General features: G+C 45.1%; 1 protein-coding gene across 22 annotated transcripts in view; it reads right to left on the bottom strand.

Annotated features, from left to right (window-relative positions):
* Window positions 1-25,828, bottom strand: part of PDE4DIP (phosphodiesterase 4D interacting protein) — a 138,295-nt gene that overhangs the window by 88,754 nt on the left and 23,713 nt on the right. For 16 of the 22 annotated variants that reach the window (XM_084866356.1, XM_084866342.1, XM_084866354.1 and 13 more), the window contains exons 2-4: window positions 23,406-23,461; window positions 22,553-22,704; window positions 8,033-8,143 (exon numbers count right to left, since the gene is read on the bottom strand). In XM_084866356.1, coding sequence (XP_084722482.1) covers window positions 8,033-8,143; window positions 22,553-22,704; window positions 23,406-23,461 — 319 coding nt within the window. Of the gene's footprint in view, window positions 1-8,032; window positions 8,521-22,552; window positions 22,705-23,405; window positions 23,462-25,828 lie in introns of those variants that run through there. The other 6 variants (XR_014793385.1, XM_084866343.1, XM_084866339.1 and 3 more) reach the window with 1 other exon arrangement.

Genomic DNA, 25,828 nt, shown 5'->3' with positions numbered 1-25,828 from the left:
ACCTTGTGTGAGATTGGGGGTGAAAAGCTGGCATTCCAAGGCAGTTAGTGCCTTTCATTTACTTTCAACCTCTTCAAGCCACGTTTCCAGATAACAGGTGTGGTAACTGCCCAGTTGGGCCCCAAGTCCGTTCTAACGCTGCCTGGCAGGAAGCCACCTGGACCGTTACTTAGCTGTGCATGGAACGGCACGTACCAGGTCTTTTGGTGTGTGGGTGGCTCAGCTGCTGTCTAACATGATAGGGTGGATTCTATCCAGTGGGCCCCAGTCCGCACTCTGTGCCGTCTCCATGTATCACAGAGCCTCACCTCACTGTGAAGTTTGTGAATTTGAATTTGCTTAGATGAGATGGCAAAGGTCAGAGTAGGAAGCAGAGATAAAAAAAATGTTCACAGTGGCTTTAGAAACATAAATGAAACCCCCACGGAAGGCGTATATGGGCTGCAGAGCTACATGTGTTTTTTGTTTAGTTTTTGGCAGCAGGCACAGGGTGCAGAATTTTTTTTTTTTTAATATATTTTATTGAGTTTTTACAGAGAGCAAGGGAGAGAGATAGAGAGCTAGAAACTTCGATGAGAGAAAAACATCGACCCGCTGCCTCTTGCACACCCCCTACCGGGGATGTGCCCGCAACCAACGTACATGCCCCTGACCAGAATCGAACCTGGGACCTTTCAGTCTGCAGACCGATGCTCTACCACTGAGCCAAACCGGTATCGGCAGGGTGCAGAATCTTTATCTATGAATTACCCTAGCCCCTGCTGTGTATATTCTATTTTAGCCCAGTAGCACTGAGCAGAAGAAAGTTTCAATTTTTGGCAAGCATATAAACCCCTTGATACTTGGCTGATGACCAAGGAAGTCACTTCCAGTACCCAGACAGGTAGCCAGGCCTCCTGGACTCTAGTCCCAACCTGACCTGTGTGACCTTGGGCAAGTGACTTGACCTATTTGGGGCCTCAATTTCCTTATCTTTCAAAACAAAGGGCTTATTCCTTAAGGAAGGCCGAATGAATGGTCTATAAGAACTCTTTATATTATTTTTGCCTCTTTTTTATGTCTAAAATTATTTTAAGATAAAATATTTTATTAAAAAGCAAAAGGGTTATATAGTAGTAGATAGCCTCCAAGATCCTCTCTAGCTCTAAATTGTGAATATATATATATATATATATATATATATATATATATATATATGATTTTTCACAGAGAGTCAGAAACATTGATGAGAGAGAATCATCAATCAGCTGCCTCCTGCACACCCCCCACTGGGGATGTGCCCACAACCAAGGTACATGCCCTTGACCGGAATCGAACCTGGGACCTTTCAGTCCACATGCAAGGCTCTATCCACTAAGCCAAACCGGTCCCGTCTAAACTGTGAGTTCTTATTTCTCTCCATCATGTGCAGTCTCTTTCCAGCTACCCAAATACAGATCACGGGAATTTTGCCCACCCCTCCTACCACACAGAAGAGGTTGAGTAGCCCCAGCACAAACCTGTTTTCTGCTTTCAGCCTATCCTATACCCTAGGCAAAACCAGAATCCGCTAAAAACACATGAAAATGCTCCATCCCTATCCACTTTGTTCCTGCAAAGCAGTCGATTCATCCAGCAGGGAAAAGCTGCTTCTGGCAGTCCTGCCTACAGAATCTCAGTTTTCCCCTAGCAACTGGGCTAATTATAACCCCAGCTACCTGGTAACAGCACCAGATTTTCCTGACACTGGCAGGCAGTTTTAAAGTCTTCTCAGCTCTGCAGGCAACTGCCACACCGAGAGGTATCATGAGCTGAGACACTGGGAGAAGGGAGGCAACTACCTAAGCTAGGATGAGAGTATCCCAAAGAGGCTGCTCAGAATCACAGAACTTCGAGCTGGGAGGGATGCTGGCTGGCATGGATCCAGGTCCTGCCCACTCATTCTACACATAAACAAGCAGGAGCCCAGAAAAAGTGAGCTGACTTAGCCAGGAACCTGACGGTCTTTAAAATATATAATACATTACATATATTTTATTATTATTAATTTTAGAGAGAGGAAGGGAGAGAGCTAGAGAGCTGGAAACAGAGTTGAGAGAGAATCATCTATTGATTGCCTCCTGCACACTCTCTACTGGGGATTGAGCCCACAATAGGGGCATGTGCCCTGACCAGGAATCAAGCCATGACTTCCTGGTTCATAGGCCAACACTCAACCACTGAGGCACCCCAGCTGGGCCTGACAATCTCAATTCTTTCCCCTCAGTCTTCCCATCACATCAACCACCAAGTCCTACAGATGTTTTACCTCCTAAATATTTCCCAGATCAGTTCCCTCCCCTCTATTCCTATTGCCTTGGGCCCTCAATGTGTCTCTTTCTAAGTGCGATAGAAACTTCGTGGCCCATGTGCAGAGGTCGGTTTTTGGCTTTCAAAAGAAATTTCAATCGTTGTGTTGTTGATACTCGACTCTGTTGATTATGAGTTTGCCGACCACTGCTCTAGACCAATAGGTTCGTATCTCTATGGAAGCCCTTATTATATCATTTTAAACTTATTTGTTAATATCTTTCTCTACCAACATCAAGCACAGTAGCTGGCATATAGTAGATAATCAACAAATGTTTGAACAAATGTGTGCAAGTGTGAGGGAACAAATGGTCAAGGGGATCCTGCAAATAAGGGAGACATTTGAGACAGGAATTTAGAGTGCCTCCTTTCAACTCTATCATGCTATGTCTATCAGTGTGTAAGCCTGGGTGGACATAACTAATACTGAGAAGGGGCTTTGTAATAAGTTCGTGCAGAAGTATAAGTTAGGTGGACGTCGTAGGTAAGGGGATAACGGAAAGTGAATTAGAGTAAACCAGGCTCCTGAAGTTCACCATCAGCGCTGAGAGCTCCCGGCAGGTGTAGGTGAGGAGGCAGGGAATGAGGATAGAATGGGGCAGCCTCTCAACCCCACAGATTGAGAGGACCCTCTGTCTTCCTCCACATTCATAGGAAAATCTGTAAATTCGCTGCAGCACATTCCTGCACACTTTGCCTAAGCCCGTCTCTCCCCTGAAACTACGGAAGCAGGCAGGATCAGCCAAAAAGAGATAGGTCTTAAAAACATTTTTAAAAGCTGATTTTAGAACCAGGCCAAATTATATCAGAAAATATTAAACCAAGAAGATAAAACATTTTGAATTATAATTAATCACAGTGACAATAATTTGTATAAAAGCGAAGGGCTTTGTACCATTGCTAAATAAAACATATTGTTAAAAAAAAAAAAAAAGAAATTTAGCAAACTCAGCCTTTCTCATTTATTTACTCTTTTTTAAAAATTATATATTTTTTATTGACTTCAGAGAGGAAGAGGGAGAGATGGAAACATCAATGATGAGAGAGAACCATTGGTCGGCTGCTTCTTGCATGCCCTACTCTGGGGATTGAGCCCGAAACCCGCACATTTGCCCCAACCGGGAATCCAATGGTAACCTCCTGGTTCATAGGTTGACGCTCAACCACTGAGTCACACCAGGCAGGCTGGCTCACAACTCTGAACTACTATGTGCAGGAACAGTTGAATCAGTAGAAATGAAAATCTAGTAGGCAAGTAAAGTCAGTAGTCTGTTTGTCACAACTTAAAAAACCTGGCTGCATGAAGATGCTATGTATAAACTTCAAAATTTGCTCAGGAAACATATCATTTGATTTCAAAGATGAGAAACCATCACCCAGAGAAATCTGGCAGTTTAAGGGCCAAAGAACAATAGAACACAACTCTGCCAACTCCCATCTAAAGGCCAAATCCACTTTATTAATCTTCTAACGTCAATTATGCCAGATTTAAACACCGACTCTACCTGGCCCAGGATGACAACTGTCAGCTTCTCCTGATATTTCTGTTATTGGATCTGTCAGATTTTAAATTTCATTCTTAAGTCTTTTTTTTTTTTTTAAAGCACCGCAATAATAAACTCACAGAAGCTTCAACAAGTAAGTAGCTATCATCAGGCGAACACAGAGAATGGGGTGTTTTCCACACAGCAGTGGATTTCATTAATTCCAGGGCAGAACATATTCCTAGTGGTGGCACACGCAGCTATCATGAGAAGATGCAGTATTCGATAATCAACAACAACGAGGAAATCAACAAGTTGCCGCCCACAAATTATCTGCCAGAGCAGCTGCCGTCCAGAAATGCCAACAAGCCACCTCTGAAGGAGTGGGCCATACTCAGCTGTGGACCGGCCCCAGCACTTTCTCACTCCGCTCAGCTCCAGAATCAGGAGCTAACAGCACTGCAATGGTTTCTTCTTGGGATGACACCTTCAAAACGGTCTTCCCCAAAAACTGAACCTGCAATTACTATTTACTACCAAGAGGGGGCAGTGGTACCTAACCGGGTAGATATATGCCCATTTTTTTCTGTGCTCAGGGTAAGCAGCCTCTTCCTGGTTTTTGTTGTTATTGTTGTTGTTTTTAATGATTTACAAAAATTGAAGCTAAAGGTAGTTAAAACGCTTAGCAGAAAAGTAACCAGTCACAGGACCAAATTTTTATGTATAATTTAATACTATTTTATTAGTCTATAGTTAGCACGAGTCTCAAGATTATTTCTGAATTTTCTGAACAGATTGAAAGGAAGAAACCTTTAACTCCTTTATTTACTTGCCTTGAAGTCAACATGTCCAGGTTTTTATATAACTCACAACTTCTTACAATTAATTAAAATCCTTATGAATTGTATCTATTTTTGCCTCTTCCTTAAGCAACTACATAAAGGAGGACTTGCCACTTGGATAGACAGGCCCCTCTCTCCAGGCCTTTTCTCCTAAAGTTTCCTGTATTTCCCTCCCCTGCTGCCATCATGGTAAAAAGCCAGACTGTCTCCCGTAAAGACAGTCATTTTCACTCCTAATACAAATATCTCAACAGAATTTGAAGTAGTGGAAATGATCAAATACTTACTATCCACAACAGACTTAGTACGTTACATGTTTCACAAACATCGGTTTTATTTAAGAGTACCACACAGGCAGCACCCAAATTATTGCAGATTCCGACTCCGCTGGGTATGATTTAATATGTGTTTACTCTATTTCAAGAAGTGTCCTTCCAACACCAAAGAAAAACCAAGCTAAGTGTGGTCACAACACAGGGCTCTGAATTCCCATCTGAATGGCCTGACTTACCGTGTGATGATGTAATGCACGTGACCCTGGATGTCTCTTTGCCAACATGGCTGTTATCTAATCCACCTGATCTCGTGGAATCATGACGTGACGAACAAGGATGAACATAAGACACTGGTGGGGCCCAAGACAGGACGCCCCAAAATGTCCCACAATGACATAATGATAACTCTGAAGTAAAGCTCCCTGACAAGCAGCTGGTGCCAGAAGGGTGTCCGGAGCCTCCCTTGTCTCACTTATTGCAGAAGATACATCTCCCAGGTGAAAGGTGAGCGAACTCAGAGCTGAAAAGTCCGCATGGCAAATCTTGGTGCCTCTTTTCTGGTGGTTAATAATGGCTTTGTGTATTCTGTTTCCCCAATATGAGCATGTGAACATGAGCCTGTAGTGTTCCCCAGGGCAAATGGGATGAGTATGTGACAGGTGGAATGAACGAAGATTTGGTGAGAAGGGAGATAAGGGGACCAGGAAGTTTGAGATCCAATCGTATTGTCTGAGAGGGCAGGGCGGGGCGAGGATGAGCTCCCGACTCCGCCCCGCAGGGCGGAGTTATCCCTAGCCCTCACCCAACCAATCAGGGTTAGCCGAGGCAGTGACATCACCACCGACTGGAGTAAAACCCCTGGACTGGGCGAAATTCGCTCTCTTCTGCCATGCTGCTGGCGTGAGTGGGAAGAGCCCATGCTAGCATGAAACAGGCTCTTTTGTTTATTGCATCGACTCGGCTCCCTGGTGGTCCTTGGGGATCAGGAAGTCTGGGCGTAACATTATCCAGTAGCTTCCTGACTTTGCTGTACTTGACATTAGGAGGACACGGAGCCATGTCTGTTTCCTAAACGGGACTAGTGGCGACTTTGGTGGAACAAAAATGGTTGTCATCTCTGTTTGTGACAATGTGCTGTGACCACTCCCTCCCCCCACCCCTCACCCCACCCCTCAGAAGTTCCTTTCATCTTAATCGCACTTCTCCTGGACAGCTGGACCTCTGCACAGCCCGTCCAAAGTGTTTACTGGAGACTATCAGAGCACAGGGTGAGAACAAACGATGCAAGCAATCCATGGATTCAAGTTAAAAAACAACAACAACCTTTCCCTCAAATTATTTAAAAAACGATTCTTCCTTCTGTCTTGCTTTGGGATACAATTAAGAGAAAAATGCTCCAGTGAACAAATTAATTCACTGTTTACCCTGAGGCAAACACTGCCATTCACCCACCCCACTCTCTTTATCTTTGAGCCAACAACCCTCACTTGGCAATATCCTCCTGGACCCTGGTGGCTCCTTGAGGCACATCACTAGCCATGTAATAGCTGAAAGGTAAATCTAGACCACTTTCAGGAAAATTCAGAATAAAACGTGGAAATCCAGGAAAAAACAGAAAATGGGGCTAAATCCCCCCAAATGTAGTGGTCCGCGTTAGTTGATTTACCAAATAATCATTTACCAAATGAGCAGTTTGAGAACCTCTGGTTCAGTCTAGCTCTCTTTCTCAGGAGACACCCAAGATCTGTCGTGCAGACCAGCTACTCCTCTGACCAAGATCCTGTCTAGCAGCCCGTGATGCTTCCCAGGGGCGCCCGGGGGTCTTAGCTGCACAGTCTCCTGTGTAAACAGCTGGAGATCTAGGATCTCTGATCAAGTCCCAGGCGACCAGCAACAGGTCACTCAGGCCACAGCAGCACCTGCACAGACACTCAGAGGGCTGTGGAAACCAATGTTGTGGAAACCAGTCAGGACGCTTAATCCTTGCACCCCACACAGCCTGATGTCCTCTACCAAGGTGCTGTCTCATCTCACCCTCGACTCAGCCAATCCCCGCCCTAGTCACTCAGCTGTCCATCAGGACAGCCCTCTGGTTCAGGGAAGCCACCCTTTCCCCTCCCCCTCCTCAGGCCTGCTGCTACCTTTTCTTCATTCTAAGCGTATTACCCATTCCTAAGACTGAAAACGCCCAAGGTTCTGCCTTTAAAACTATTCCACATAACGATCTTCAAAACTGAACAGGAGCCCAGCCGGCGTGGCTGGGTGGTTGAGCGCCCACCTATGAACCAGGAGGTCAGGGTTCGATTCCCCTCAGGGCACAGGCCCGGATTGCCGGCTCCATCCCCAGTGTGGAGCGTGCTGGAGGCCGCCCCTCCATGATTCTCTCTCATCTTGATGTTTCTCTCTCTCTCTCCCTGCTCCCTTCTCTCTGATATCAATAAAAAAATATATTTTTTAAAAAGCTGAAGATGAATTTCTCAAGAAAAAAAAAATGCTCTCTGTGGCTGTCTTGTTTCTCCGAAGCATCATTCTCTGCCCCCACAGGGCCAGGCAGCGCTACACGCAGCCCTTCCCTGTGGAGTGTGACACCTGGGAACCACCAGCTTCAGAGAACACCTCTGGGGTTTGTTTTAAAATGCAAATCCCGGGTGAGGCAACCACTTTTATTTTATTTTACTTCATTAAATATATTTTATTGGTTTTTACAGAGAGGAAGAGAGAGGGATAGAGAGCTAGAAACATCAATGAGAGAGAAACATCAATCAGCTGTCTCCTGCACACTCCCCCACTGGGGATGCACCCGCAATCAAGGTACATGCCCTTGACTGGAATCGAACCTGGGACCCTTCAGCCCGCAGGCTGATGCTCTATCCACTGAGCCAAACCGGTTTTGGCAAGGCACCCCCTTTTAACCAGCTCCCAAGGCGATGGTTCTGCACAGTCCCACACACCCTGTGGCGGTTTGAGAACCTCTGGTTCCATCCAGCTCCCTCTCTCAGGAGGTGAACTGGGCCTGGCCAAGGTCACGCACGTTAAGGGGAACGGTCCAGGCCTGGAACCCAGAGCCAGGAAGGGCCCCGCCCGCGCCCCTGCACGCACTCACCCGCCTGTAGATGTCCTCCCGGCTGGCCTCATACTTCTGCTGCATGCGCTCCTCCAGGAAGTAGATGCGCAGCTTGAGGCTGAAGTTCTCCTTCTTCAGGTCATTGAGGTGCTGGGACAGAGTGCGATATCCATTAGACATGGTGGGCTACCCATGGGGAGGAGCTGGCCCAGGCACCCCTTCACCCCAGGAACGTGGTGCGGCTGCACCGAGGCATGGAGCGAGCGGCCGGGGCGGGCGCGGCGGAGGCTACGGCGGCGACATGGCCCCGGTGGCGGCTGGCGCTCTCGGGGACTCGGGGTGGACGCGGGGCTCCCTGCTCTGGGCGCTGGAGCGCGGCGCACTTTCCTTTTTTACCTCCGGGAGATATTTGCGGAATCCCTGACAGGGGAACATGCTGCGTGAACTCAGACACACACACACAAGTGGTGTAACCTGACCCCAAGCCAGGGCTCCAAGCGGCCACCCGCCCAGAGCCGCCCTGGCCCAACTGGGGGCAGTTAACAGCTTCTGGGAAGGTGGGGGGGGGGGGGGGGGGGGGGGAGAGAAGCTTCCAGGAAACGGGAATGGGAGTAATTCAAGGTGATGGTAGGGCTACAAAAAAGAGAAGGAAATGAATGGTGTTTGTGCTGGGGTTGGGGGGGGGGGGGGGGAAGAGGGGTAATATTTAAACTCCGGGTGGCTGATTTGCACACACACACACACACACACACAACCAAAGGAGTGTGGCCAGAAGGAAGTAATGAACAAGTGTATACAAAAGGGATTATCACACACAGACAGTCAAATAGCCCCTCTAGGTCAAGTGCAAATCTTAAAGCGCTACTAGCCAGAGGGGTCTCTAATTTCCTTGGATGATCCCAAACCTCTCATCAGAGCCTTCACAGTTTTCTCCCCTGGCTTTTCCATCCCAGCGTTGCTTAAATCAATAGTCTTTATTTGCCGAGACCAGTTTGGCTCAGTGGATGGAGCGTCGGCCTGTAGACTGAAAGGTCCCAGGTTCGATTCCGGTCAAGGGCATGCACCTTGGTTGCCGGCACATCCCCAGTAGGGGGTGTGTAAGAGGCAGCTGATCGATGTTTCTCTCTCATCGATGTTTCTAGCTCTCTATCCCTCTCTCTTCCTCTCTGTGAAAACTATTTTTAAAAATAGTCTTTATTTCCATGACCCCCCACCCCCCATTATACATCAGAGCCAGCCCAAATTAAACAGAAACTTTCTCGTTTACTGGAATCTTTGCAAACTTTGTTGACCACTACACAAGCTCACAAAAAGGCAGGGTCAACAGCTCCTCCCCACAAGGAATGAGGGAGAGGGTGTGCAGAGGGGGTATGAGGGGGTGGGGTGGGGGTGGGAGGCGTCAGCCTGGAGCCCAGAGATTTCAGCCCGTCCCTGGTTCTAACTCGGGCACCTGCCAAGCGGAGCCAGGCACTCATCACCAGATCCTGCTCCTGGAGCAATTTAAGATCCTTGAATGACAGCTGCAACATTAGCAGGAAGTGCTATTTATACCACATCACACAGGACACTGAAGGTCACTGGCAGACACACATACCAAACACAGGTTCTTGGTTGCGGTACATACTTGGTTAAAAAAAAATATTTAGTATTCACATCCAAAGTAAAGAAGACTAAAGAATGTTATACTTAATTCAAGTACTCACTTCCTCCCCAACCTACCTGTTCTTCATTCTTCTAATAATAACTCTTCATCTCCCCAGTCCCTACCAAGTAATGTGTAGGGCATGAGGGATAGAAAGGTGAGGACAGTCCCAAACATCAAAGAGTTGTATGGATAGAGGTGTGTGTTTTACACAACATCCTCCACGCTTGCCATGCTTTTTACATTTTGTACTGCAACCCAGCGCACATACATGAATGAAGTGAAAGCTTCAGAAAATGATGTTACCACCGAAACAGGAATTTTAGGGGTAAAATAGGACCAGTTTAGGAAATTTGAGAAATCTTGGAAATTAAGAGGACCATGGAGGAAGCACAGGGCTGCAGAGCAGCAGAAGGGTGTATTTCCACAGAATAGGGACGCTGAAAATCTGCGACAGGTTCATTTCCATAGCATGAGGGAGCTGGGAACAGCAGAAGGTCTATATTTACAAAATAAAGAAAGGAGCCGAAACCGGTTTGGCTCAATGGATAGAGCATCGGCTTGGGGACTGAAAGGTCCCAGGTTGGATTCCAGTCAAGGGCATGTACCTTGGTTGCGAGCACATCCCCAGTGGGGGGTGTGCAAGAGGCAGCTGATCGATGACTCTCTCTCATCGATGTTTCTAACTCTATCTCTCTCCCTTCCTCTCTGTACAAAATCAATAAAATATATTAAAAAAAGAAAAAAAAAAGAAAAAGGAAACCCTTTATCCAGAAGGAGAGGGAGAAAGCCCAAGGGAATAGGAAAATGATAAAGAAGAATGGAAGGACACCTCATATGTCCCCTGTGAGGTTTGACCTTTGAATTTGACCTTTGAGCCTAGGAGTTACTATAGTAACCAGTCTAAGGAATAGTGACCAGGGATTGGGATATCAAGTACCAGGATCTGCAGCCTTTATAAGCCACAGGGAAAAGGAACTCAGTAGGACCCTCCCCACATGAGAGTCCATTCTGTGGGGCTCTTTCCCTCTCCCCACGTGGGAGTCTGTACTTGTTCTTCAATAAATCTCCACCTTTGCTATACCACTCTCCGTCCGTGGATTCATCCTTTGATTCCGGCAGACAGAGAATCCTGGTTCCAGTCCAAACATTCTGTTTCTTTAACAGTCACTTCAACCAGACCAGGGTGTTTTGAGGATGCAGTTTGTGCCTTGGTATTCTCATTGCACAGTATTTAGGAAGCAGTCCCTAAATATCTGTTGAGTTGATGAATAGATGCGTGTTCAAAATGTAATTGAATTTTGCTAATTATATTGGTTAAATATGGGCTTGTTGGCTTATATTGTTCTCACAACTTTCCAACAATATAGAAAGGTTTGTTGCAATACTTCCAAAGAAACCACATTTGCTAGAATGATTACTGTAGAAGAACGATGTTTGATTCACTTGAATTACATGTCGATTTTGAGCTTTCTCCGGAACACCAGTCTCTATCTCACTTCCTGGCAGAGATTTCCACCTGAATGCAGACTTGTACTTGAGATATCTAAAACTCCTGATCCTTCCCAGTGTATATATGTTCCTTCCTCACTGGACCCCAATGTTGAGTAAGAACTCTACTTGCAGTTGTTTGGGCCAAAACCTTTGAGTTATTCTCATCTCTTCTTTCTCATACACACCATCTCATGTGCCTGTAAATCTTATTATTTTTACTTTCAATGCATCTATATCCATCTATATTTGCAGAATCCAACTATATCACCACCACCACTGGCACCTCTCCCACTCTGACCAATATCCTTATGATCTCTCCCCTAAATTATCTGAATAGTTCCCCTTCACTGGTCTCCCTGCTCCTGCCCTTTCTCCCCTATAATCTATTCTTAGCTCAACAGTCATAGTGACCCTTCTAAAATACTCCAGATCACTCTTCTGCTGGAAACCCCCACTGGCTTCCCATCTAATTTAGAGTGAAACACAAAATCGTTTCATTAGCCCCTAAAGCCCAAAGCCCTACGTCATCTGGAGTCTCTCTCTTGCTCTTTTACTTTTTTCCTCCCTCTCCACCCCACACATTCTGCACCAGCCACATTGTTTCTCTTTGCTATTTCTTAAAAACAATAAACACGCTCCCTCCTCAGAGCCTTTGAGTTTGTTGATCCTCCATATGGTTTGCTTTCTCTGTAGAATTAAAACTGTAACTCACTCTGTGCCTCACCCCAGTATATCGCCATTGTTGTTTTTCTTCTATCTTTCTATCATCATCTAAAATGCACATATTTACTTATGTATTTTGTTTCTCGATGGTCTTCCCCAACTAGCATATAAACTCCAGGATGTTTGCCTATTTTGTTCACCAGGCAAGAGTGGTGCTCAGTAAGTATTTGCTGGGTCAAAGAAGGGATGAATAGTTAACACATTGTGGACTAATAGTTTTATTGCTAGCTTTACCCAGTAGCCAGATAAGTTTCTATTAAACAAGTACAAAAAACTTTAAAAATAAATGTTAAAGGCACGCTTTAAAATTAAAACCCATTGCATTTTGAAGTTATTTATTACATATTCTTACAAACAAATAGCTTTTTAAAAAAATGTATTTTATTGATTTTTTTACAGAGAGTAAGGGAGAAGGATAGAGAATTAGAAACATCGATGGGAGAGAAACATTGATCAGCTGCCTCCTGCACACCTCCTACTGGGAATGCGCCTGCAAACAAGGTACATGACCTTGACTGGAGTTGAACCTGGGACCCTTCAGTCCGCAGGCGGACGCTCTATCCACTGAGCCAAACTAATAGCTTTTGAAAGAATTCTCGTGATTGGCCACAAACGTTAGAACAGGAAACACGAGAATTCTCGTGATCCGTCCTCAATATGCTACTTACTGACTGAACTGGATTTGATTATACGAGAACTCAATCTATGTACAAAATTAGTGTGATGTTTTAGGATGACGAGCATATATAAAGGCATCCTTCTTTATAAAAAGGTTATCTTAAGAGACTCATTTTGATACACCATGCAGAATCTGAACTTTGTATTAGTTCCGAACAAATGGGGTATATGACAAGTTACAATTCAAGGACAATCTGAACTGTACAAATTGTGAAAACCTTAGAAATTAGGAAGGAGAGCTGTCAGAAGGTTCCATGGGGAACTGGCATCTCAGCTCTCCCTAAAGGATGAGTCTCGTTTGGCTGGGCTTGGGGGTGAATGTAAGACAATCAAGGCAGGTGGAGCTTAAACAAAGGTGCAGAGAGCAAGCAGATGGAGACAGTGGCACATACCGAGGAACAGAGAGGATGGGGGTGAAGAACCATTTTCGGGAGATCTTGAAAGTCAGGATGAGGAACCTCTGGGCACATCCTGGCTCTCAATTGAGACAATGGGTGAGGAGAAAGGCCTGAGGGATGGGGAGGGCCAGAAGCTGCTTACTTAGGAAAACCGTTTTGTTTATTGCTTATGTCTGTTGTTTATAGCAAACAAAAATGCACACACCCGAGATGCACACCATGCCTACTGAACCAGGGCCTCTCCCCCAGCTCATGTGTTTTCCTTCAGCTCTGAATTACTTAGGAAATGAACACTGAGCCAGGTTGGCTGGCCCCTACCTCTTTTTTCAGTGCTTCTGTCTGTTCTTCCTTTCTCACACAGTGCTCATCAAAAACCTTTACTCTTCCCTAAAAATATTTTTTCCCAAACATTAATGGCTCTCTCCTGCTCTCTCCTTAATTTCTACTGCTTCTTAATGTATCAGTTCAAACTGGAAATCAGACTTTAATAAGGACTCGATCAATGCCAACAATAGTAGGAGGATTACAACCCAGCTGTCGCATGTCATGCCCCATTAACACAAACAACTGTCAAGTCAGCCTTTAAAAAAAACACAACTCAGCTTCACATTTGCCTGATCATATTCAGACCCCCCCACATAGCTCTTCTAAATGGAAATGCTTGAAAACATACTAATCTTTTACCATTTTCTCGCCTAAAAATAAACCTCCACTCCGCTAAAAATGATTAATCATCGTAACACACTGCGGACGGATCACGAGCATTCTCGTGTTTCCTGTTCTAAGGCTTGCGGCCAATCATGAGAATTCTTTTAAAAGCTATTAGCTTGTAAGAACCTGTAATAAATAACTTCAAAATACAATGGGTATTTAATTTTAAAGCGTGCTTTTAACATTTATATAAAACTTTTTTTTTTTTTTGTACTCGTTTAATAGAAACTTCTCTGGTCACTGGGTAAAGCTAGCAACAAAACTACTGGTCTGCACAATGTGTTAATTGACAGATTATTTTAAAATATAATAGCACTTCTGCAGCTTAAACTATACTAATTTGATATCTGTGATAATTTATATCTTTTACATTTCGTAAAGATAAAAATAGCCTTAAAAACTATGGTAAACAGAGAAATAGGAGAGTACTATTTTAAGTAACTTTTGACACCATACTTACTATTCATTTACAAATAGTCAACAAATATCACTGTTATGACTATTTATCTAGGTGAAGTAGCTGGGCATTGTGGAAAGAGCAAAAGCTTTTGAACCAAGGAGATGTAGGTTCAAATTGTAGCTCTGCTATTTTCTAATTGTGTGACTTTGGGAAAATTACTTACTAGTAATTAACTATAGGAAAGGAGTCAGGAGACGGATCTGGGTAGGCTACTAAGAAGCTTGTAATTATCTCTGAAATGCTAACGTTTGTTTTTCTTAATCTGAGGAGAAGAGAGTGAAAATAATATTTCATATAATTTAAATATTGGGCACAACGACAGTGCTTTATTATTCTTTGTACATTCCTGTTGTTTGTAAAATAACTAGATACAAGGATAAATTCTCTAGTATAGTTGGATATAGTAAACCTATTGCCACACTCCATCCACCAATTTTTTTTTTAATCCTCACCCAAGGATATTTTTTCCATTGATTTTTTGAGAGAGTGGAAGAGAGATGAAAAGAGAGAAATATCCATGTGAGAGAAATACATCAATTGGTTGCCTCCTGCACAAGCTCCAACCAGGTCATGGGCCAGTGAGGAGCCTAACCTGCAACCAAATGCATGCCTTTGACTGGAATTGAACCTGGGACCCGTTAGTCTACAGGCCAATGCTCTTAAGTCAAACCAGCTAGGGCTATTCACCAAATATTTATTGAGTACTTACCTTATGAAAGTAAATGTCCTGTCACCAAAAGGGCTCAACAGATTTTTTTTTTTTAATGACAAAGTTTTCATTAAAAGCAAGTGGTTTAGAAATGACCATTTCAAAATGTTCTGCTTAGATTAGGGGGCATTATCATAAAAGCTAAATGAAGTATCCCTTTTTGTTGTTGCTAAAATGAAGTACCCTTTAAATGGCCCTCAGTATAAAAAACTCATGGGGTATGTTTTACCAAGTTAAGGTTTTGTTTACAATCCTGAGATAAAACAGAAAGGAAACATAGATCCACTCTGGTTTGCTACAGGAAAAACATACTCTTTTAAAAAAAAAATCTATATTTTATTGAATTTTTACAGAGAGGAAGGGAGAGGGATAGAGAGTTAGAAACATTGATGAGAGAGAAACATCGATCAACTGCCTCCTGCACACCCCCTACTAGGGATGTGCCTGCAACCAAGGTATATGCCCTTGACTGTAATCGAACCTGGGACCTTTCAGTTGCAGGCTGATGCTCTATCCATTGAGCCAAACCGGTTTCGGCAGCCATAGGAAAAACATACTCCTGAAGGGGTCCTGAAGAATATGCCCAACTTTTTGAGACCATTCTAACAAGGAGAGTGTCAACCAAAGTCGACGAACTTGGTCTTGCACTCCTCAGCCCTTTCATTCCCACCCAGGTTTCTGACTCTCACGTTCCAGGTGTCAGCTGTTGATGAAGCCTGCTCATAAAGCAGACTGCAATTCTATCAAGACCTTTTTTTTTCTTTTGAGGTTTTTTTTTTTTTTTTTTGAGTGCAATAAACACATCTTTCTTCTGAAACTCTGTTTCTGAAATTTCAACATCATTCCTGAAGTTCCAGCACCTTTTAAATGCTATCATATTAATATCATTCCATTTTTCTCCCCTAAAACTCAGATACCCATCCTCTGTGCAGCCTTTTCTTGAAATAACTGTCTGGACGCCCAGAGAACTAACAGCAGAGCTGTTCCGTCAGGTCGATAAATAACCCCATCCATCGCAGGCAACGTCATCATGTGGATGAAGGAGAGGGGTTCAGACAATATCCCTGCTGCCTGCCCCCACCAGAGATACACACCCACGCCTCCCCCGATCCTGGAATAACAAGGTGCTGGCGTCATCACCACAGTAGAGCACTGTGGACTCTATAAAACCGAAACAAAACACATAGCAAATTCCCTGACTTCCAAAAATACATGGTGCAGCCGGAAGCAATGCTGTCAGACAGAGCAACGCGCTCTGCAGCGGGAAGGACAGCCGATCTGCACCGAGGCTGGCAGCTCCCAAGGGCCCAGGCTCCAAATTCGACCCTCCATCAGCGTCGCTCCATCAACAGCAACAGGCCTCGGTGTTTGTTGTGTGGTCACTGTTGGTACAACCCAGGAAGAGCTTCTAATACTCAAGGGGGAACATATCAGTTGACGGCCTCACCTGTGTTCCTAGATTTTCAATCAACCTTTCTCCAGACTTCTCCAGAAAAGAAGGCGATTTCAAAGGCACGATTAGGATGTTCTCCAGGCGGATGAGCTAAGAGTTCACAGTGTATCAAGAACAACCATGGCTTTGACCAGGAGTAGCGGGTCGTTAGTAGGAGACACTGCCAACTTGAACCTTAGTCAACACTAGTGCTCCAGACATGACAACAAGCCTCCTGTTTCTGAATTCACTGTGCTGTCTGCTGCCCAGGACTGGTCCTGGGTACCAGTGTTAGCCTGGGGAGCCGTTCCTCTTTGCAGCCCACTCGGCTCTGACTGTCTCCAGCTCACTCTGAAGGAGCTGATTGATATCAGCTATTGACGGACGCCTATCTGACCCTAAAGCCAGGGGCGGGCTCCTCTCGAGTTGCCTCCTACTCTTGTCCTTGGGATTATCTGTTTGACAGTCTTGCCAATTAGATTGGGAGTCCCTTAAGAGCTGAAGGATTGCCTTAATTTCCCTCAAAAATGAAAACCCCTTTCCTAGCTTTTGGCCTTCGTTGCTGTTGGTTTAATGATTATAAAAGAACTACATGTGTCCACTTCAGTTGTTCCCCTCCTCCGTGGATGGCATCACCTAGTAGAGTTGCCCAAGCAAGAAAGCTTAATATCATTCATTCATCCAAAACACAGCAAAGAAAGGAAAAAAAGCATGCCTGCTATAATGAGGCACTACGCTACCACTGTATCTGGCAGTGAACGAGATGAATCCCGACTCTATCATGGAGCTCAGATTCTAACAGAGAAGAGAGATTCTGAACACATATGCTATTAAAGGAAAAGTACAAAGTGCTCTGGAAGTTTGCAACAGGTGACACCCTACCCTGCGATGGGGTTGGAGAGATGAACTGGTGGTGGGGCATAGGCTTCTTCTCCATCACGGGCCGTGCAGCCAATCAATTGCTTAGTCTCGCCACTTCTGCTTCTGACATCTCTCTCTTTCACCTGTTCATTTCTCTCATCCTATGGGTCACCACTACCAACCTTTGTCTGGATACTCCACAGCCTCCTTGCTGCCCTCTCTGCCTCAGACTGACTCCTCCAATCCACAGTCCATACAGAAGCCAAAATGATGCTTCTAAAGGGAAAATCTGATCACATCATCCACCTGTTGAGAAGCTTTCAATGGTTCCCCCTAGAGCTCCGATAAAAATTACAATGCTTTACATAACTTTCAAGGCCCTGTGTACTGGTTTCTCTCTCTCTCTCTCTCTCTCTCTCTCTCTCGCTCTCGCTCTCGCTCTCGCTCTCGCTCTCTCCTCTCTCTTCTCTTCTCCCTTCCTCTCTCTCTAAAATCAATAAAAATATATCCTCAGGTGAGGATTAAAACACGGTGTGGCTAAGAGTTCAGTCTCTGGCGCTAGCTGGTTTGGCTCAGTGGATAAGCATTGGACTGCAGATTGGAAGGTCTCTGGTTCCATTCCAGTTAAGGGCACATGCTTGGGTTTTGGGCTCGATCCCCAGTGAGGTGTGCAGGAGGCAGCCTATCAATGATACTCTCTCATCATTGATGTTTCTATCTCTCCCTTCTCTGAAATCAATAAAAATATATTTAAAAAAAGAGTTCAGACTCTGACATAAGTACACTTCTGCTTAAATCCCAGCTCAGCACTTTCTAATAATCACTATCTTTTTCTACCTTCAGTACAGATCAAGATAATGATTGTGCTAACCTCGGATTACTGCTAGAACTGAACACGATAATGCAAGTCAAGTGCACTCATAGAGCCCTGGGTACTGTAAGCACTCAATAAATGTTAACTGGCATCATCACTTTTGTTGCTATTTTTAAAAATTATTTTTGGAATGGAAATTATTACTGGAATGAAAATTCCTCAAGGTCCATAAGAAGATGGAGCTTTCTTCATTGAGTGAAGAAGAGATATTTACACATGTATATATTAATACAAACTTTAAAATGTTTTTTTTCTAATATTTGGGTTTTAAAGACATACTTTGCTTAGCAAATGTTCTAACCTTCTGATCCCTTCCTCTGTTGCTGTAGCCATTATTTAAATTAAATCTTGGATGACTTAAATTTCAGGTACCCCAATCAGACTGTACACTCTTTGAGAATGGTAACTTGTACTCATCTTCTGTATCCTTTACACCACTCAAAATCAGCCCTTTTATTAATAGTTCTTTAAAAAAAAGATTGCATTGATATAAATCTAGCAATGTTGCTTAGGAATGAAAATGTTTCTGAAGTTCTGTGGAATGACTGTTGGAATCCTCCTGAAAAGTCATGTTTAGAAAGCAGAAAATTCTGTCCTTATGATTTCTGAAAGTTTAGGATTTTCCCCCTTCCCTTCTCATCTAATAACTTAAAAATTTTTATTTATTTATTGATTTTTAGAGAGGGAGAAGAAGGGAAAGAAACATCGATTTTGATGTTCCGATTCTCTGTACACTCAATGGTAAAGGCTTGTATGTGCCCTGACCAGGAATCAAACTGTGACAGATGGGGACGATGCTCCCACCAACTAGCTACTCGGCCAGGGTCATTTAAACATTTTGAATGCCTCACACACCAGCAAAAACGAAGTCAGTATGCTTGGAGAACTGTGGTTTGGGAGGCTTAACTGCCAGTTTTGTTTGTTTTTAATGAACATGCTCTTCACTGGTAGCATTCACTTCCCAAGGATGTAATTAAAGAGAAACTCCCAAGAAGCACTGAAGCTGCTGGATCTAAAGCCAATGGAGGTCTGATCCAGATTCACCTAACCCAGAAGAGGAAACCCAGACTGAGAAATTGGATCTCCAGAAAGGCAGAAAAGTCCCTTTTAGGGCTTGTCCTCCTACCCCCACCCCACCCACCACCACCACCACCACACACACACACAGATTTCAAGATTCAAGTGGAAAATTTTTCCAAGATGGGTGGAGCCTCACCCAGCTGACTCACTGTGGCTGGATTCAGACTACCAACCGACCAGGGAAACCTGGCTTCACACTATAATTAGGCAAACACTGCAGCTGGGTTTGCAGGCAATTTCATGTTCAAGACAACATTAAAAACAAGAGGCCCGATGCACGACATTCATGCACTGGGAGAGTGTGTGGGGGGAGGGGGGTCCCTCAGCCCAGCCTGCACCCTCTCGTAATCCTAGACCCCTCAGGGAATGTCCACCTGCTGGCTTAGCCTGCTCCCTGGGGCAGGCCTAAACCAGCAGGCGGATACCCCCCAAGGGATCCTTAGTGCTGCCTCAGAGACAGGAGAGGCTCCCGCCACTGCCACTGCATTGGCCAGCCATGAGCCCGGCTTCTTGCTAAGCAGCACTCCCCCTGTGGAAGCACACTGACCACCAGGGGGCAGCTCCTTGTTGAACGCCTGCCGCCTGGTGTCAGTGTGCTTCATAACAGCCAGTCGTTCTGCCATTTGGTTGATTTGCATATTATCCCTTTATTATATAGGACTAGAGGCTCCATGCATGAAATTCATGCAAGACTAGGCCTTCCTTCCCTGGCTGCCTGCACCAGCTTCCCACTTGCACCCAGGACCCAGGCTTCCCTCGCAGCCCTGGCTTCATCCTGAAGGTCATCTGGAAGGACATTCGGTCTAATTAGCATATTACGCTTTTATTATTATAGATGTGTAAACAGGAGAAAGCAGTGGAGTCTCCCTTTAGATCTTACGGCCACAGGCCCCCACATCTCCATAGCTTTTCTATAGCATCTGCAATTTGATTCTATACATAAAACCACGCTAATTCTCTTTCTCTGAATGGTCCACTCATTCCCCTAGGAACCTCGGAAATCACTGGAGTAATCATGGTTCTGTCACTTTAAACCAGTATAGCTTTAGGTACGTTATTTGAGTCTTGGTCACTTCATTGGTCTAACAGATGTAATAATATCTATCTAAAAATTAGGAAAATGAACTAAAAAATTAGTTGAAATAAAATATATTAAGTTTTGCCCTGGTCGGGTGGCTCAGTTGATTGGAGCATCTTCCGTTCACCAAAAGATTGCGGGTCAGGGCACATACCTAGGTTTCAGGTTTGATCCCTGGTCTGGTCGGTGCAAGTACTGAGTGTGGCAGAGGGACAACTGATCAATGTTTATCTCATATTGATGTTTCTCTCCCTCCTTTCTTCCCTTCACACACACCTCTCCCTCTCTCTCTCTCTCTCTCTCTCTCTCTCTCTCTCTCTCTCTCTCTCTCTCTCTCTCTCTCTCATTGAGGTAATACACATACTTAAAACAGTACCTGACATGTAGAAAGCGATCAACCAAATGACAGAACGACTGGTCGTTATGAAGCGCACTGACCACCAGGCGGCAGATTGTACTGTCTCCCTGCTGCTCTATTCTCACTCTCCCCAGACATGCTGGGGAAAGCATGAAAGGAGTTTTTCTCAACACCGTTTACATGTAAGAATCTTTCTGACCCAATAAGCTATCAGGATTTATGATCGTGGTGCATAAACTCCATAACCCTGAAAAAGTCACTGTTTCTTAGTCCCAGCAATGACATTTCTGACAAAAGTGTCATAGCCCTTGTTCCTTATGTATTACTTGACACATGGGGGAGAGAAATTTAAAATATCTCCTATTGGTTTTTTTCTGTGTCCTGACTCGGTTTCAGTCCATGGTCCCCAGCATTGAGAATAAGGACTAATCCAGAATCTTAGACCTGGTTGTTAGGGAAAAAAGGACTTACATCTCCATACCTGAATGTCAGGTGACTTCTGTTTGTCGCCCAACTCGGCCCTTTATTTCCCCTCCCCCACAGCATCCGGCCATTCATTCTGTCAGTATTAGGTGACACCCTGACTTCCAGGTTCCAAATCTCTCAACCAAAAGGAACCTGCAGGCAGACTGGCTTTCCAAGAGTCCACCCCTGGCTCTGAGGAGCCCTGCCGCTCTGCTCACCCCTGGGTGCTGATGCAGAATCCAGAAGTGAACCAAGAAGGAAGGGCTGGATGTTACCAGCCCAACTCCCACCACCAGCACCACAGTGGTTCAGAGGTTTAGTCTTCAAAGCCACTTAATATTCCTGCAAACTCTCTGTGCCTTAAAAACACACACCCGGTATCCATGACAACTCTGGGTGAAAACAAAACCAAAGCAAGAACAAGCTGTTTGATTGTCAAGGCCGTAGGACATGGAGCACCTTCCCTGTCCACAGGAAATCTGGTGGGATGCACAATAGGTCCTAATGAGACATTTCTATTGACAAACTCAGAGAAGATGGGGCAGACCCATGTCAACACGACTTTAGTAGAAATTTTATTATTTTATGTCAAAAGCTATCAGTTCAGGAATAGAAGACACCCACAGATCTGAGTCCATTTACACAGTCCTGGTGTGTGGCCTGATATCTGGGTAACCCCCAGGGGGCACCAAAGAACTATTTCTATTTTTAGCACACGGGGGTGTAAGAAATCCTGGGTGCTCTTTCCAGGCTGTAGAAATGTCAGAAGATGGGTTCTACTGTGCAGCCTTGCTGGGATCAGTACAGGGTACAGGGAGCTGGGGTCCTGATTTACATGATCTGTCATCTGGCTTGGCCAACTCTAAGGGTGAACATATCAAGGTGCTGAACACGTCAAGAGATGAAGCAGGAGTTTCGAGCCACAATGACAGATTCTCGTTGAGCAGCAAATGGCTGTGACTGAGCCACCTCACACCACAGACAGCATCCAGATGTGCAGAGCTGTGCCCAAGCCAGCTACAGAGAGAAGAATGCCAGCCACATGGCCTGGATTCCCTGGACTCAGGTGCCATTTAAACCTCCTGAATTTGCCGAAACTGGTTTGGCTCAGTGAATAGAGCGTCAGTCTGCGGACTGAAAGGTCCCAGGTTCGATTCCGGCCAAGGGGATGTACATTGGGGGTGTGCAGGAGGCAGCTGATCAATGCTTCTCTCTCATCGATGTTTCTAGCTTTCTATCCCTCTCCCTTCCTCTCTGTAAAAAAATCAATTATATATATATATATATATATATATATATATATATATATATATATATATATATAAAACCTCCTGAATTGATCTGAGAAGTAAACCAGGGGTAAAAATGGCAAAGCAGCAAAATCGCTGCCTCGGGCCACTCACTGCCCACAGACCACAGCGCTCAGCACACAGCTAGTAGGGCAGGTGCTTATTGGGGCACATGCTCATACAAGAGGCACCATTATGGTAAGAAAACCCACACTAGAGCAAGCCATGGGTCATAGTTTTATAAGCCATCACTACCCATGGGACAACTCCTAGCTGGGATGAACAACTCCCCGCCCACGTGACTTACCTTCTCAAAGTCTCGGAGAGCCTGGGTCTGCACCGGAGGGGCTTTTTCAAATGCTCTCAGGTAATGTGCCTGCCCAAAGGGGACCTTCTCGCCACTTCTCCAGGCCTGTGACTGCCCTGGAGGGCCCCGATCTTTAGTGTCACTGAGAAAAGCTGCCAGGGAAACAGAACCACAGATGATGTCACACAATGGCGGCCCCATGATCATTGTAGATGAACACAAGCAAGGCCAAATACTAGTTTTAAGTGACTCTGAAGTCCCTGGCATGTTCACATGATACGCTTTCCCCCACATCCTGCATATGAACTCTCTGTGCTCTGAGGCTGGTATGAAAAAGGCAGATCACTTAGCAAAGGGAAATCCTCACATGAGGAAGTTCTTGTGAAAACCTGAAAAGACAGAACTATCTTCACATGGGGTTTGTCATGTAGGTAGATCTCTGGCTACTGTTAGAGCAGTAACGATGAGAAAGTATTAGGAACACATTAATAACTATATTTAGTGGGTGCTTATTCCTTCATGGGCTCTGATCTGAGAGCTCTTTCCCACTTGTGAGCTTGACACTGTTATTATACTCATGTTAATGGTCTATTTCAGTGAAGGTTTCTGGAAGACTCCATTTAAATCAATTTACAAGTGACTTTAATCTTGCAATTACAGAATCATTACAAGTCTAAAGAGTTCACATACATGTGCTCACCAGGTGAGGAGTTACATGCCACAGGGGCATGTTTGAAAATTCACAAAAAGTCTGGGGACACTGCCATGGCGAATTTAAAGGCCGGTGATTCAAGGGGTTTATGACCAGCAGGAAACCCAGAATTTAACAAGACAGGGCCCATGGCTTCCTTACCTACTGCATGAGGTGTTCTGGGTACCATCTCCCCATCATCCTCTGCAAAATAATCTCTGTAAAGAGAAAGAAATAATTCATGAGATAACCTCTCCACCTGGTCCCCAAACCCTGGGACAACAAGACACCTGTGTTCTGTTTTCATGTATTTCTCCACAAGCACTCACTAACCTCCTCCTATGTGTCAGGGACAGTGCTACGTGCTGGGGCTGCAAAGACAAACCCCTATCTATCCTCAATAAGCACATCTAAAGATGGCCATAGACTAAACAATTCCCCAAGTATTGAATTACCAAGTGGCAAATGCTACGGAGGAAAATGCACAGGAAATTAACTAGTAGAGAGACTGAGAGAAACTCGGAAAAGGGGACATGAAAACTGAGATGAAGAGAACATCAACCATGTCCTAGCCCAGTGGTCGGCAAATTCATTAGTCAACAGAGCGGCAAACCACAGCTCGAGAGCCACTGTGCCGACCACTGCCCGAGCCGTTTTGGCTCGGTGGATAGAGCATCGGCCTGAGGACCAGAGGGTCCCGAATTCCATTCCGGTGAAGGATATGTACCTCAGTTGCAGGCTCCTCCCCGGCCCAGGCCCTGGCCAGGATGTGTGCAGGAGGCAACCAATCGTTGTGTTGCTCTCACATGGACATTTCTCTCTCTCTTTCCCTCTTTCTTCCACTCTCTTTAAAGATCAATAGGAAAATATCGTCAAGTTCCGGATCTGTCTCTTGCTTCAACAGTATTTGGACGCAACAGATCCAGGGATGTTCCTTCTTTCAGCCTCCGACCACTCTCCTGCGTCTTATCCAGTCACCACCTTCAGAACCACCTGAGGGACCAGCCACACACTGTTTTTTTTTTTTTTTGTTTGTTTTTTTCTTCACCTTAACTCCTTATTTCGGAACAGCCATGAGCTCCCAAATTCGTCAGAATTATTCCACCGAGGTGGAGGCTGCCGTCAACCACCTGGCCAGCCTGCCTCTGCGGGCCTCCTACACCCACCTCTCTCTGGGCTTCTATTTTTCCTGAGACAATGTGGCTCTCAAGGGCAGGGCCACTTCTTCCGAGAGTTGGCTAAGAAGAAGTGTAAGGGCGCTGAGCATCTCTTAAAGACACAAAGCAAGCGTGGCGGCCACATCCTCTTCCAGGACATGCTGAAGCCTTCCCAGGCTGAGTGGGCAACACTCAGGATGCCATGGAAGCCGCCCTGGCCTTGGGGAGGAACCTGAGCCAGGCCCTTTTGGAGCGGCAGGCCCCAAGAGGTGTATTCTACCCGTGCAGACCCTCATCTCTGTGACTTCCTGAGCACCACTCCTGGGGCGAGGAGGTGAAACTCATCAAGAAGATGGGAGACGCCTGCCTCACCGCCCCAGGCCCCTGGCCCCCAGGCTGGGCGGGGGGCGTATCTCTTCAGAAGACTCACCCACAAGTGCAACTTGTGAGAGGCCCCTCTGCATCCCCTGGTGTCTGGCTTTTACCTGAGCCTCTTCCTGAAACTACTAGCCATTCTTTTAACCACCCTGAAGCCCTCTCCCATGCATCAGTCCAAACAAAACAATAAAGTTTTTTGCAGCAAAAGAAAAAAGAAAAATATTCTCGAGTGAGGATTTAAAGAGAGAGAGAGAGAGAGAGAGAGAGAGAGAGAGAGAGAGAGAGAGAGAGAAGAGAGAGAGAGAGAGAGAGAATGTCAACCAGATGAAAAATGGGGACAGAAGAGTATTCCAACATGAAGAAACAGCAAAGAACCCGAGTCGGAAAGGAGCAGAGAAAATCTGATTGGGACCAGACTTTGTCTGACCTTGTGGGATAGAGTAAGGATATTGAGTTTTATATGAAGGGCAATAGAAACGGGAGGATTTTAAATCAGGGAATGAATGGTAAATGACCAGGTTTTGATTTCAGACAGATCGTTCTGACTGCTGAGTGATACTGCATGGAGGGAACAAGGGTAGATGAGGAAAGCAAGGAGTTGTGATGGTTTTAACCAAGGAAAAAGACCTGGAGATGGAGAAAAGCAAAATATTCAAGACATGTTTAGGAAGTAGAATTGACATAGAAATCAAAGTCTATTAATGGAAATGCTAAAAACACCAAAATTCAGTGCAAGAGGTGTATCTAGCCAACACAACAAGATCACCATCCCTAGCAGAGAAGGGAGGGGTACCTCAAAATTATTAACAAATACTTGTCAAGCACCCACTATGTTTTTAGGCACTGTTTTAGGCACAAATGTACTTTGAACAAAACAGACAAAAATGCCAGTGCTTGCCCAGCCGGTGTGGCTCAGAGGGTTGAGCACCAAGAGGTCATTGGCTCAATTCCCAGTCAGGGCACACGCCCGGGTCATGGACTTGATCCCCAGTAGGGGGCATGCTGAAGGCAGTGGATGGATGTTTCTCTCTCATTGATGTTTCTCTCTCC

Source organism: Pipistrellus hanaki (assembly GCF_964339955.1).
Source record: "Pipistrellus hanaki genome assembly, chromosome: 18".
NCBI classification, from domain to species: Eukaryota; Metazoa; Chordata; class Mammalia; order Chiroptera; family Vespertilionidae; genus Pipistrellus; species Pipistrellus hanaki.
Note: the sequence above shows the minus strand (reverse complement) of the source record. Positions and strands in the feature narration are given on the sequence as shown.